Consider the following 2,952-nt stretch of genomic DNA (forward strand, 5'->3'; position numbering starts at 1 on the left):
GATTTCCTTGAAGTACTCCTCGCTGCACGAAAGACGAAACAAAGAGACAAGAACAAAGAATACATCTGCAGTTGCTGTACGTATTCGCCTGTGAACTCCTACGTAAGCGCCATCTAAAAACTCAACCCCAAGGAGCCAAACTTACCTAAAGACCGGCTGTTCCTGTGTCGCTGCAGGGCTTAGTGCACAGAAAAGCAAAGCCGTCGTTGGTGTTTCTTGTTGTGACTTGGCGTATGTATCAGCTGCAGGCGCCTTGACACAATTTGCAATGACGCAGGCGATTTTAGTGCTAGTGGCTTCGAGAAGATGCAACACGCCGGGAGCGTTGTCCTTCTTCCATATCGCTTTCCACGCGTCTGTATTCGCCGGGTACGTTCCGCTGTTGGAGAAGCACAAACAATCAGTGCAGCACAACAAAAGTGTAATGATTTGAAGATGGACCAGCGGAAAGCAACAACGGTAGCATGGCAGCTAAGGTATGTATCATCGCTGTCGCTTTGTTTTGCTAGGAAAACATGTGGAAGCTGGCTGTAGCGAATTTTACATCCCCTTACTCGAAATCGGCCAGTCCGGCTTTGAGGGTATCCTCCACCAGTTTAGGGTAGTCAGGACTTTCTGTGTATTGGAAAGTGACATGGAAGAACTTCTTCTGTACACCCAAAGAAAGAACGAAACGAAAAACCAGCTTTCTGATGTTCAGTCTGTCTCAGATTTCTGTCAGGCCTGATTGCGGTTCTTAGAGTTGAGACCTGCTACTGATGTCTACAGAGCAGAAGTCGTAGGAACACAATGTAAAGCTGAGTTTATGCACTCACAAGGTCTGCTGTTACCAATGTCGAGCACGTCGCCTCAGTGACCTCACTGGTGGTGTCTATTTTTTCCTTCAAGGTGGCGAGAAGGTTGGTATCCTTTTCGACTGCATTGGTCTTAGCAGTAATTTTTCCATTACGGGCCAGCTTGGCCGTTAAGTAGGCGTCTGCAAAGAAAGGCGGAAAGGAAAATCACTGTGCAATGAAGCGATCTGCGTCTGACTCAGCTCAGTTGACTGTTTGACAGCAAACAAGATAGGAGACAGCACGATGGATATGAGAATCACCAGCGGTAATAAGCTTACCATCTTTTACGTCTACTAACTCGAATTTATATTTTGTTCCGGTTGCCGCCACAGATTGGAGCCCGAAGAGTCCGGCGAGGCAAAATACTGCTGCAGTCTTGTAGAGGGGAGCCATTGCGACGGATGGCAAGAAAATTTTAAAAAAAGTCTTCTAGACAAGAGAAATATAAATATTCAAATTGAGGGGAGCGGAAAAGAGGGCAAGCAGTTCGGAGTTCTTTGCGTGGTCCTGCAGTCGCGTGAACAGCGAACGGCAAAAACCGGGACAGCAAAGCCAAAATTGCAAACAGAAGATAAAATTAAATAAATTAATATTGACCAAAACTAAAACAAACAGAAATTTTTGTGCATGACTTATCCTCTGAAATAAACCATTTAATTTAAACAAATGCAAACAACAAGCAACACCAGAGACGCGGCAGGTCGGCAGGCGCCGCAGGTCGAGGTGGAAAGGGATCTCTGCGGGTTGTTGCTTTCGCCTTGGTTTCGGGTTACGTCCCCCTTCTCATACCACTCAACGGCTATTAGCCAATTAAACAAATTATTTTAGTTCCAATTAAATCTAGATCCATCTCCAAAAACGCCTTTTATGGGGTGATACAGCGGGAAGCCCCCCCTCTGCCTCCTGCTCATTGGGGGGGGTGCTGTGGCCCCCTTCCGGTGCACTACGACTGGGCTTTTCTGCGCTGTGACGGCCTTCATGTGCCCTTTATCCGTGAATCGTGTTATGGCCTAGTGCCACATGCAGACAGCGCAAGCAGCAGCAATGGTGTATGGCAGCTTCCTCGATGTTTGCAGACGTCTCCAGAGCCAGTGGCTTGGCCGTGGTGGCAGTCTGAGCCAAGGGTCGATGCTGGTGTTTGCACAGGCAGTGAAGCATCCTTTCTCCTCCCTAAACCAAAATAATAATTAGTTGATTTATTGAGTTGTTTAAATGCAAACAAACACGGCGGATATACCCCAGCTAGTCTCGAAAAAATGTTGAACAGAAGTTCTGGGTCCTACGGTTCAGGGTTTAGGGTTTCGGGTTTTATGGTTTGGCAATTGAAACTGGATCTGAAGCCCGATCCGCCTGAAACTGTGTTTTGAAATTCTGGTGGAGTGCGGGTTGGTTGCCGACGGCCAATGAATGGGGTAGCATATACCTGCGGTGTTAATATATGCGGGGGAGTGGTGCGTGGATATGCATTCCTACGACCGTCACGGGCTGCAGCAGAGTGAACACTTGAGACGAAAGTGTTTAAAAAAAAACTGCTGATAATCTCCTCTCTATTCTTTAAATACCCCAGGCACGGAGGGACAATGGCCTGAGACTGATGTTGAGAGGTGGTGACCTCTAGCGAGTTGCAACAAACCCTGCTGCTGCCTCCTGCAGAGCGGTTGTAGATGACAGCCTATGCAACTGCCCTGATCTTCTTAGCTAGTTTGTTAAATTAAGATGTGGATTTCTTTTTTCTCTCAAAAGCATTTACTTCTTGCTGAGGAGCCGCCCGTACAAATCTGCGTCGTTGAGTTCAAGGCGGCGGTAAGGGGAGTAGAAGAAGCTGAATTTCAGAGTACTACTGAACAGAATGATGAATTATGTTCAAGGAACAGACAAAATATGAATAACAAATAAAATAGATACTTTTTCATGAACATCGTTGTAGGCAATATTAAATAATAAACTGGATGAAATGCTTCTCGATCCACATTGATTGCCGAAATACTTCCGATATATCTGTTCTTTGGCAGCTTAGTTATACAAGACTAGCCAAGGCATAAATATACGATACTACTGCAACACCACGCACATATACATATATATATGAATATATATATATATATATATATATATA

At 45.6% G+C, this 2,952-nt stretch overlaps 1 protein-coding gene across 1 annotated transcript; it reads right to left on the reverse strand.

Annotated features, from left to right (window-relative positions):
* Window positions 1-141: 141 nt before the first annotated feature.
* EMH_0048610 (uncharacterized protein) lies at window positions 142-1,229 on the reverse strand (the record flags this gene model as incomplete). Its single annotated transcript, XM_013496420.1, has 4 exons — window positions 142-379; window positions 555-649; window positions 816-976; window positions 1,115-1,229. 4 exons carry the CDS (start codon window positions 1,227-1,229, stop codon window positions 142-144), a joined length of 609 nt encoding a protein of 202 aa, XP_013351874.1.
* Between the last annotated feature and the right edge of the window lie 1,723 nt (window positions 1,230-2,952).

The sequence above is a fragment of the Eimeria mitis genome, genomic scaffold (genome assembly GCF_000499745.2).
Source record: "Eimeria mitis Houghton genomic scaffold, Emh_scaff2098, whole genome shotgun sequence".
In the NCBI taxonomy this organism is placed as follows: Eukaryota; Apicomplexa; class Conoidasida; order Eucoccidiorida; family Eimeriidae; genus Eimeria; species Eimeria mitis.